This window comes from Pangasianodon hypophthalmus, chromosome 7 (assembly GCF_027358585.1).
Source record: "Pangasianodon hypophthalmus isolate fPanHyp1 chromosome 7, fPanHyp1.pri, whole genome shotgun sequence".
NCBI classification, from domain to species: domain Eukaryota; kingdom Metazoa; phylum Chordata; class Actinopteri; order Siluriformes; family Pangasiidae; genus Pangasianodon; species Pangasianodon hypophthalmus.
The window spans coordinates 18,590,586-18,600,474 of NC_069716.1; the positions used below are offsets into that span (position 1 = coordinate 18,590,586).

General features: G+C 38.9%; 1 protein-coding gene across 3 annotated transcripts in view; it reads right to left on the reverse strand.

Moving 5' to 3' along the window:
- Positions 1-1,668: 1,668 nt before the first annotated feature.
- irf2b (interferon regulatory factor 2b) overlaps positions 1,669-9,889 on the reverse strand; it is a 10,990-nt gene continuing 2,769 nt past the window's right edge. For 2 of the 3 annotated variants that reach the window (XM_026917932.3, XM_026917930.3), the window contains exons 3-9: positions 9,204-9,303; positions 8,810-8,986; positions 8,612-8,646; positions 7,993-8,104; positions 6,733-6,879; positions 5,371-5,414; positions 1,669-3,288 (exon numbers count right to left, since the gene is read on the reverse strand). In XM_026917932.3, the coding sequence (XP_026773733.3) occupies positions 2,968-3,288; positions 5,371-5,414; positions 6,733-6,879; positions 7,993-8,104; positions 8,612-8,646; positions 8,810-8,986; positions 9,204-9,303 (936 nt within the window). In that variant the 3' untranslated portion in view covers positions 1,669-2,967. The remainder of the gene's footprint in view (positions 3,289-5,370; positions 5,415-6,732; positions 6,880-7,992; positions 8,105-8,611; positions 8,647-8,809; positions 8,987-9,203; positions 9,304-9,889) is intronic. The other variant, XM_034306015.2, reaches the window with a different exon arrangement.

Sequence of the window (9,889 nt, forward strand, 5' to 3'; positions counted from 1 at the left end):
AAGGTTGGAGTGGAAGAACTCGAGTGGCCTGCACAGAGCGCTTACCTCAACCCCGATGAATTGAAATGCCGACTGTGCACCAGACCTCCTCAGCCATCATCAGTGCTGAACTTCACTAATGCTCTTGTGGTTGAATGAGCACAAATCCCCACAGCCATGTTCCAAAATCTGGTGGAAAGCCTTCCCAGAAGAGTGGAGGCTATTACGGCAGTAAAGGGGGATGCATGTGTGGGTGTGATGGTTAGGTGTCCACAAACTTTTGGCCTTATAGTATATCTAAATCTATATCTAACAGACACTGCAAGTATAATGTCTAATTTGTGGGTAGAATACATGAGCATCTAATATAATTCAAATCCAGAAACAGTGTTTTTTTTATATTTATTATCAAGAAATTCTTATTTTACATAACATCATCTTATCATATAATTAGATATTCAATGATCCACAGGATTGAGAGGCCCATAAATGTGTATAGAGACACATTTGGTTAAATGAACACACTTCCATATACAGTCACAGACAAGGGCAGTATTATGAACAAGTTTTTGCCACCTGTTTGATTTTCTGCATTTCCACACTGAATTTGCTCTGTGTTTCGTTTGACACCTTAGCACCATGAAATGTATTTTTCAGTGTGCTGCATGAGGATTATATGAGCCTTTGGCATAAAGGTTGCTTATGTTTACTTAAGAGTGTGAATAATCAGATAATGTGGCTCAGTTGGCTCCCTGTCAGAGGCCTGTTAGGAACAGTAGTAAAGCTAAGTGCCTGTCTTGCAAATACCATCCACAAAATTACAGGATGCCATAAAAGCATGTGAAAAGATCCTCACATCTCCCTGTGATATGATCAATAAGATGCCGGGCAAAAATGGAAATGAAAAGTGCCAAGTTTGCCCTAAAGCAACTTAGATGAGTTGCAAGATATCTAGAAGTTTGACCTATGGACAGATGATTAAAGTCTTGTCCTGGGCAGCATCAGTGAATTTTTCTGGAGAATGTAAGACCTACTGTATGAGTGCAATGCAGAATGCTGTGTCCTGAAATGGAAATAAACAATGACCCCAACACAACTAATTGTTCATTTGAATGGTCCACAAGTAAATGTAAAAAAAATGAAGTAAAAAACTTATTTATGAAACTGTAAAAAATTATTTTTAATGAATGGCCTACACTTAAACCAGTGACCTGACCTCATGCATGTTAGTATGGAGCAAAGTGCAAAGCGGAGGCAGTGGTGGCTCCGGTTAAAGTGGTGGTTAAGGCAGTGGTTAAGGCTCTGGGTTACTGATCAGAAGGTCCTTGAGCAAGGCCCTTAACCCTCCCTGCTCCAGGGGTGCTGTATCATGGCTGATATGTGAAGAAAAGAATTTCACTGTGCTGTAATTTATACGTGTCAAATAAAGGCTGCTGCTTCTTCTTCTAAATGATTTATCTGAAGTCTAGAAAATCCTAACAGGAATCATTTGATTTTGCAATTGTTGCTGGTGAAGGTGTGACTAACTGATGTTAAGCAAGAATACTATTACTTTTTCCACACAGACATTGTGTGTTGCAAAAATACACATTTGGTCTTTATGGTTGTAGCAGGTGAGGATGTGTTTTGGCAAGGGCCTGGAGAAGGGGAAGGGATTTGGGGTAATGGCTGATGTAGAACACCTGAACCTTGCTTCCTAGGATATGTGTGTGTGCATGTGTGTTTTTTTTTTTTTGGAATGAATCCATGTGTACAATGAGTTCAGTAACATGGATTACAAGCATATGTAATAGGCCAGCTGATAGAAGGAGGATGAGACCCAGCATACCGTGGGCATGTGCTTCACACGTTGCCTGGCCTAGTTGTTTCCCAGGAACTCTATGAAGTTACAGAAAGCCAGGACACCTCCAGGCTGACTGACTCCAGCTGTGTCTCCACTGTCTGGAGGTGACATACAGAGTACTGATCAGTACTCAAGGGGGTATACAATAGTCCTTGGTGGATTCTGCACAATAACCTTAATCTACCAAGGCTTTACTCAAGACAAGGCACTGGATAGCTACTTGGAGGTGAAGATGAGGTGTATTCACAGAAATATGCACACTTGTCTTCCGGTGCAACTCAAAATGGCTACAATCCTTAGAGCTCTATGCATCAAACACTATATTCTGATTTTAGCATCTACTCTAAAATATGCAAAAATGCAGAAAACCACTTCAGGGGCAAACGCTTTTTCACAGAACTGTATAATTAAATTTGTTTATATGTACATTTATGTTCACACATACAGTAGAAAGCAAAAAAAAAAATATATCAATGTATTTTTACTTTAAAAAAAAACATAAAATAAGTGCCATTGTTGTCATTCACAAAAACATCCATGAATCAAAATTGATTATACTGGGCAAAAAATGTAAATATCCACCTTTAAAAAAAATCCCTTAAGACACAACAATATATGGGACTATGTCAGATGTTGAGATACAAAAGGCTATCTTTAAAAGTGCTTTCTTTGGTGGACATGAGACACAAACTAACAAATCCTTTCAGAGAAGTGTGTGTCCACAGTCGTGGTGCTATAGAGAAAAGAAAGAAGGCCACAGATACTCTCATTCAGTGCTTTTCTATAAGGTGCTAAATCTAATGCCGCTGATTAGACATTATGACTCTCCTGTATATACACATCCAAAACAAGCTGGAAACAATGGCACAATGGCAGTGTTGACATCTGTCACTGCACTTAGACCGCTCCCTGAATTTAAGGCTTGGACCTGCACTGAATCCTGCATTTTGCCCTGTATCATGTCTTATCTCACCCACTGCTAAGATGAGCTATTCAGCGAGCCAGACATCACCATCATCTTCATCAGTTTTGCTAGCTGTGAGATCATCAATAAGAGGCAACAGAGTGTTGCTTAGGTTCTTTGCTCCATGTTCAAGTTCAGTACAGCCTTCAATGAAGCCAGGATCTAGAACTAGTGGTTTTCCTCAGTAACTCTTGACAGATTTGGATACGTCTGAGGTTTTCATGATGACACTGGCCCGTTTTTCATGGACAGGGGGTTTGCTGGAAGCTGCTGGGGGCTGTGATGGAGGGTGAGACGGGGTCAAGAGGCTCCATGGTCCCCCACTGTTATAGGGGACATGAAAAGGAGTGGACAAAGTGTCCTGGACAGTTGTAATCCTGAAGTTGGGCTTAGACTGAGTGATGAAAGTGGACATGCTGGGTAAAGACGTCCGCATCGCAGAGCTGTCCAGGACTGGCTTTGCCTCAACACGATTAGAGCCCCATACAAGTCCTTGCATGCGCTGTAGAAGAGAAAATAAGGCAGGTTCATAACATGAATCCATAAAACCTAAAGTTATTGTGACCTTATTGATTCATGTGGTATTTTGACCCACGATGTATTAAAACATATAAATCAAAAAATCAAATAATATACAGTAGAGTCAAGATAAATGGCAATAATTTGATTCTAATTAAATTTTCTAGATCTAGAAATTCATTGCTATTTTCCTCATCTCAGTAGACCTGTGTTATTCTGATAAATGCGACAGCATAAATACTCGATGGTCTGTATTTCTCAGATTTAGAACCAGCAATAAATCACCAAGTCACTTACAAAACCCTTACACGTACAATAGCTAGGTTCCTTTACAGTACTTAAATCTCTTTAACAATGGCCCATATGGTAAACAAACCACATGTATTGATAACAAAAATTAAGCAAATTCAGTCATTAATTCTTAGCACAATCACCAACCACTACAGATAAGACCCACTCCTTTTATACTAAACGCTTGTTGAAGCCTGTAGTTGAGATTTTACTTCTTAGTCTTTTTGCCACGTTGGAGCTCTGCATGATTCATCTGAGCACTGGAATGCAGAGAAACCCCACACTACCGCCTGTCCATCCTTACACACCCACACACACTCACTCACGCACACACACACACACACACACACATTCAGAGATATACAAATATTCATTCACACATAAATACATGCAAACTGTACATGCATTCACTTTTACACTCAACCTCTTCAGTTACCCTGATTTGTGCACACACATTTACTCATTGGGACTTTTCAGAGCAGCATACTAAATGACAAACTGCCCGGTTGACTGAAGCTTCCATTTAAACTTGCAAATGGAGCAAAGAACAAAATACAACTCCATGACCACTTTATCGCTTCCGCTATTAATTACAGCTCCAGCTGTTTTTGCTGTAAATATTATTGCCTCCATGTCGCTATCTCCACACTGCAGCTAACTGCAAAAGTAAACCTGCTTCCTGAATGCTTGTAAATCATCCCTGAAATGACTGTAAGAAAAGGCTTCACTCCATTGGTTAGTGAGTGTGTGTACCACAAAAGGGGAATTACACCTTTTTCAGCTTAAACAGTAAAAGTGATACTCGCCACAAAATAACTTGAAACCTGAGGCTGTAGTTTGCAAACCCCACATCTGCCAAACCAAAATTACACTCAGACTAGAAATCTGAATCATGCTCCTTGCCAAAGTCTAAACACACTATGCTCCATTTACACACTCACACCCTTACAGATTATCTAATTCTGGCAAACCAGTCAATAGCGTGGTTAACAGTTACAGTTTTGGTGTGCGGTAGGGCATAAATATTTTGTACCTACAATTAAAAAGTTCTCTTTGTAAGTCATGAAGAAATAGAGCAATTAACTGTATATTAGATTAGATTATTTTACAAGTTAAATACCCGTTCTTAGACGTTTTTAACCCTGCCATGACAACGTCACACTATAGCCTTTTTTTCTTCTTTACTTTTCAGCTTTGCATGACAGGAACTGAAAATACAGGTTTTGCCACAGCGTGAACATGCTGCTCTCCACAGACACTCCAGAAACTCCACTGTGTGTTCTAACTTCCTAAACCCTATAAAGGGAACTGTGCAAATCTACATCCCTATTAATGAGAATTAACTCAGCAGCCAATTTTACATTACTGCTCAGAATTATTAGAGCTCATCAGAACTAGCTGCAACTATAATAACAAAAGGACACAGGCTGGCCCAAAAATGAGGCCTGAAATATGCTACAAAGACTGACATGCGATTTTGTACAGATCCTGGATCAGCTCCTTTGAGTGTTATACCCGTGTTTTTCAGGGTTGGCGCTAAAGACACAAACACGTGCCTGCAAGCATTACAGGAAGCAGACACCAGGGAGGGAGCAGATTCTGGGCAATGCTTTGACGTCACGTTAAAGAGGCAGTGCTATATTTACTTGGTTGCAAAACTATTCCCATCAATCTGATTCGTTTTTATTGGATTAATGCCACTACTACAGTCATGGAAAAAAAAAAAACCATCAGCAACCTGCTTTGCGTTATGAAATACTAGTTTTGCACATACCTCTTTGGAGTCCTCTTCACTCTGCACGCTGTCAGTATCGCTCTCTGTGCACAAAAAAGAGAAAAGCAGAGAGAATAGAGACTGATTACTCAGGGTTTTCCTGAAAGACAGGTTACTGCAGCCAAACGGGCGCTACAGAAAGACGAAAGTACTTCCGTGTCTTCTTACATATAAAGGGCTTAAAAATTTCCATGTCAGGTATGGAGATATGCTTAGTCATGTTCTGTTGAAAATGAGCCAAAATCATCCCTCAAGTAATCACTCTCACTGCTAAAACAAAGATATTCCAAGATATAGTAACTACAGTTCATTTTTCTTTTTCAGCTTTGTTCAGATCATTTAAATTTAAATCACGAATGCAGCTAATGACCTTCAAGCTTTAGTTATCATAATAATAGTGAATGAGTATATAGGTAACATATAGCTGGAAGGCAAAATAAGTCAACCCCATGATTAAATGGAGTAAATATGGAAACATTTTTGCATGTTTTTGCTGTCGGTTAAGGTGTGTTTGACACTTAGAACTCGTTTGGGCGTGGCACAGAGCAGATAAAAAAACCTGTTTGAAGTAATCCTGCAGCCACAGTGCATCTGAATGAGCCGATCAGCACACAAGCCCCAGCTTCTAACCTTTCTGAGGTTTCTTAGATGAATTCATTGGAAATACACACCTGTCTGGTTGCTTTGTTTGTACTGAGTTTAATATCATAGCCTTATCTCTCCAATAAGCATATACTACAGTACAGTCAATCAAATGTCAATAATATCTATGTCTGTGAACAAATGACTTTATTAAGTTGCTGCAGCAGTAAAAAATCTACACCAACACAAGTGACATGCTGAGCGTGGATTATAAATTAACTCTCTCCGCTCTATTATGCCAAGGGTCGGCAGCAATAAACAAAGGACCAGTGACCTTGGTTAGAGTACAGCCAGATAGAAGTTAACTCATATGGGCATTGAATAAATATGCAGAGCAGAGCATGGAGTAATGTAAGGCAGAGTTTGGCTGGAATCTGAAATTTCATAATCACTGTGGCTTGCAGCCATATTCTTAAAACACAGTGTTTCATTTGGTATTTGTGCTGTTCTAACTGTAAAAGTGTTATTTTTATTATTATTATTGCTGTTATTATCATTATTATTATTATTATTATTATTATGTCATTACTCCTATGTAAAAGACTCTTGTTCTGGAAATTGTTTCCTTGACCTTATGAATGGGAGAAACACAAAACAAACCACACAGTCACGCTGTAGTGCAAAATTTAAATTAGGTGATGATTACAGAGTACTTTTTAGTGAGGTTTACTCCAGCAGTAGTACTAATCAACACAGAGACAGAGAGAAAGAGTGTGAAACCTCCGTATGAGGACATTGGAGAGATCTGGAGGGGGTAGGAGTGGCTGGAGCTCACAGCCTGCTCCTCGTTCTCTGTCACCACCTCGATGGTCTGACACACGTCCGGGATGATCAGATGGTCTTCAGAGGGACTGTGGCTACCAGCTTCTGTGGAAGAGAAACAAGGAAGAGAGAGTAAATATGAAGAACAGGCAAGAGGGAACTGATGATGCACATGTGCGCATGTTTGTATTTGTGTACGGGGAGGGGACTGTCTTGGAGGAAGTGTGTGGTAGCTGACACAGACACCCTTGCTCCGAGTCCAAAAGAGTTAATGGATGGATGGTTGGATAGCATGGATAATTAAATTGGCATTTCCTTGTAAATAGTGTGGTGAAGGCAAACAGGCACAGATTTTGTTCTAATGATTGTGCTTTCTCTAACTTGGACTCTGACCCTGTAGGCCTATCTGATAGGAAGCTGAGCTGTACCGATAGGAAAACATTAATCAAAACAGTAGTTATAAACATATGAGGGATATTACAAAGTACACTGGAGTTGAAGATATAAAAGTGTACGGCTAGATTAGCTCAAAAGCAACAGATTTGAACCAGATTTGCAAAACACTCCCTTTATGCAAATGTCAGATTTATACGGGCTGTGTACAAACCGAGGTTTAAAACAAAGCCATGATGTCAGTTTGCTATAAGAGAAAACCTGTGTTAAATTCGGTGTGAACTCTGAAGAAAGAGATTATTATAAAAACAACAAATAAACATATGGCAGCATAAGAAAGTACAAAAGTTACAGGATAAAATGTATTAAAGGCAAGTCACTGTGTAAAAAAAAGTGGGAAAAAAAACAAAGAATAATGGTTTTGTGTTTTCATCAGCCTGGGAATCTTGAACCAAAGGGTGAGTCACATTACTGAAAACAAGCCTAAAATAACACACATAATGGTTTGGAGCAGCAGTAAAGTGGTCAGTCATGTTGTTTTGCCCCTTTTTAACAACGTCTCTCAGTTATTAATTGTCCCAATTATGTAAAATTAACCCTTTTAATAGGTAAGTGAGCCTTAAGAGATAACACAGTGTATGAACTGGGATAATTCAAAAAGTCTGTTGTATAAAGCAGTATAAAGCACAGTAGAGATAAAATTGAACTAAATTGCTAAATATGGAAGAAAAAGGCTAGGTGATGCAATGTGTAAGACTACATTTGTGTGTATGCATGTGCACGTGTGTTGTGCGTGTGTGTGTGCGTGACTAGGGGTTTGTTTACCTGTTTCTGTGACAGTGTGATCTGCTTCCTGTTTGACTGCTAGTGCTCCTGCACTCCTTGTGGAGCCATTGGTACTCTCCCAGGCAGAGGAAACAGGGCATTGGTGCTCCTCCTGCCCCACACACACACACACACACACACACACACACACATTCAGAGTTCAGTCAGACACAACTTTTACCCTCTTTATCAATAGTAAAATGGCCATCTCTTTTATAGTAATACAACTGTAAAATATTTGTATATCTTTTATACCAAATGTAAAATATCTATCAGCTTCATATTAAATATTTATGGAATTAGAACACAAAATCCCTTAACATTTTGGGGATTCACATACAGCAAATATGAAATGGAGGCAATGTGACAGGATCTATAATCATCTTTTTGTGTCATTTATACATTAACATTTTTGCTGTACATTGTAACTCTCTGGTCAAAATGATTTGAAAACTTCATGGAAAGTTTCATGTCTGATGGATGATTTTTCACATTCACATAACATCTGCAAGTCCACATGAAAACGATCCATTCTCCACGTTATTTATGCAACTGTTCAGGTTACAGAGCTCTTTTTGAGAGTGATACAGTAAATATATGGTAAATGCCAGGAACTTACCTTTACCTTAATATCTTTATCTGGTCTCTTCTTTCCTATTAGGCAAGAAAATCATCCATAAATTATAACACATCATTTTAGTTCTTGCAATAAACATAATATGATAAGGAAACGTTATTTACAGAACAACAGATTATTCATTTGCACTATAGGCTCTAGGAATGTGCATTTGTGTTGGTGCCTGGTGCAGATACTAACCTCTCTTTGACTGTCTTTCAGATGCTGACAACATCTTATAAACCCTAAAGGCATTTGTTCCTTTCTTAATGCTTTTATCTTTCACCTCCTCAATGTCAGGAAGGGAGTTCATAGCACAGCGGAAGTTTGCCTTCCACGTTTTGGGGTCAGGCTTGTCCACTCCTGGTTGGTATTTGCCTAAATAACGAAGAGTAGGTAAAGAATATGTACGCACACAATAATAAACAGAATGCATTATTAAGATGGGCATGATGCCGATCGATGTTCATGTCTTCTAAACAACGTGTGAGTATTTTATTTTGGGAGTCAGTTCAGTCAGTCACTCACTCAGTAATTGTACTTGTGTGAGTGATGGTGTTTTTGGAAAGACCTGTGTGTTTACGTGCACACATACCTGTGTGTATGGCCCAGTTTCGAAACAGAGGTGCATCTTTCTCTACATCCCAGCCATGCCGTGCAGCATGCATCCACGGAATCTGAAAAATTTTCTTTTCCTGCAAGTGTGGGAATTCCAAACAAAACACAATACAAACATTATGACATGGTATGTTTAGTGTGTGTGTGTGCACTTATGTGTAGGTGTACTCAGCAAACATCAGATGCATTGAAGGTAAACAATCATAGCCTTGCATAATTTTCATACAGATACACGTATCAGGAAGTAACTGTTCAAATGGACAGTTTAAAAGTATCATATATTTACAGAAAAACGTTGACAGATTCATCTGGCTCAACAGGGCTGGGATATATAACAGTATGATATAGATATTGTGATAAATTCATGCCACAATACACTTTTCTGAGATATATCCAGTGAGCACAGCCAGTTCTGCTCTCTTGGTTCCTGGCCATAGACGGCTCTGGCATCATGGGGATTTAAACTTGTGATCTCACGACAAAAGGGCGAACTCTTTTCTGTTGGCCAGACTTAATATCTGTTTTTTTTTTAATACTTTTTCTCTTTCTTTTTTTGAAAAGATAAACTGATTGTAAGCAGTTCACCTGATGCTAACTGTTGTAGTGAATCATTAAAATTGTAAAATGTTATATAAAATATATTATACACAGTATATAAATTTT